General features: G+C 62.6%; 1 protein-coding gene across 1 annotated transcript in view; it reads left to right on the forward strand.

Annotated features, from left to right (window-relative positions):
* Nucleotides 1-288, forward strand: part of LOC115307252 (receptor tyrosine-protein kinase erbB-2-like) — a 1,917-nt gene extending 1,629 nt beyond the window's left edge. Inside the window, exon 6 of the mRNA XM_029958446.1 lies at nucleotides 99-288. Within this exon, the coding sequence (XP_029814306.1) occupies nucleotides 99-288 (190 nt within the window). The remainder of the gene's footprint in view (nucleotides 1-98) is intronic.
* The last annotated feature ends 912 nt before the right edge of the window (nucleotides 289-1,200 follow it).

Consider the following 1,200-nt stretch of genomic DNA (forward strand, 5'->3'; position numbering starts at 1 on the left):
CCCCGCGCGCCCCCGTCCCCGCCGGACAAGCCCAAGGGGCACCAGGGCAAGAACGGGCTCATCAAGGACCCCAAGCTCCCGTTCCCGGGGCCCTTCAGCCACGCCGTGGAGAACCCCGAGTACCTGGCACCGCCCCCCGGGCCCTTCAGCCAGGCCTTCGACAACCCCTACTACTGGAACCAGGACCCCCCCAAGGGCGGGGGGCCCGAGGGTGGTCCCAGCACGACGCCCACGGCCGAGAACCCCGAGTACCTGGGCCTGGCCGGGCCCGACGCCAACGCCGTGTGAGAGACCCCCCCAACTTCACCGAGGCAGCTCAGGGAGGGACGAGCCACAGCCACGGGGCTGGGCACTGTCCCCTCTGCCCCCCGGGGGTGGCCACGGCCACGCAGGGCTGGGAGAGCCCAGGACGCTGAGGGACAGCAAGGTGTGGGGTCAGAGGGGTCCCCTGCCGTGACCCCCACGCTGGGGGGTGCCCGGATGGTGCCCGGGGAAGGACAGACTGGCACCGTCACCCCACCCACTGCAGGGCTGTCCCCGTGTCTGTGCCACCACCGGGGACACACGGACTTGCACTGAGAGCAGCTGAGGATGCCGGGCGTGTCCCGGCTCCCCCGGGATCCTTTGGAAGCCCCGGGATGTATATTTGAGGATTGTACATTGGTTGTTTTTTTCTACTCCCCTTGTCTGTGTGGTTCCCTCCTCTCCGTCGGACCCAGCCCCGTCTCCCGAGGGCCAGAATGTCCCTTGCCTTCCCTTTCTCTCTGCTCTCCTTGTCTGTTTGATTCCCACTTTTCCATCAGATTCAGCTCCATCTCCTAAGAACCAGCATGTTCCTTTTCCTTCCCCTTTTCCTTTCCCCATCCATTTCCTTTCCCTTCCCCTCCCACCACTTGCCTGAAGGGTAAAAATTCCTCATCCCACTGATCGTGAGCAGGACACAGGACCTGTGTCCCAACCCCATTCCCAGGGGACCCAGAGGAGCCACATCCTCCATCCTTTATTCCACACGCTCCATCCTTTATTCCACACGCTCCATCCTTTATTCCACACCCTCCATCCTTTATTCCACATGTTCCATCCTTTATTCCACATCCTCCATCCTTTACTCCGCCCTGACTGTTGGGTTTATACACAGTATAGAATAAATAGGGGGCCCCCCGCCCCGAGGCCAAGGGCAGGGTCATTCCAGGCAGGAAG

Source organism: Manacus vitellinus, unplaced genomic scaffold (assembly GCF_001715985.3).
Source record: "Manacus vitellinus isolate BGI_N305 unplaced genomic scaffold, ASM171598v3 scaffold_158_pilon, whole genome shotgun sequence".
Classification (NCBI taxonomy): Eukaryota; Metazoa; Chordata; class Aves; order Passeriformes; family Pipridae; genus Manacus; species Manacus vitellinus.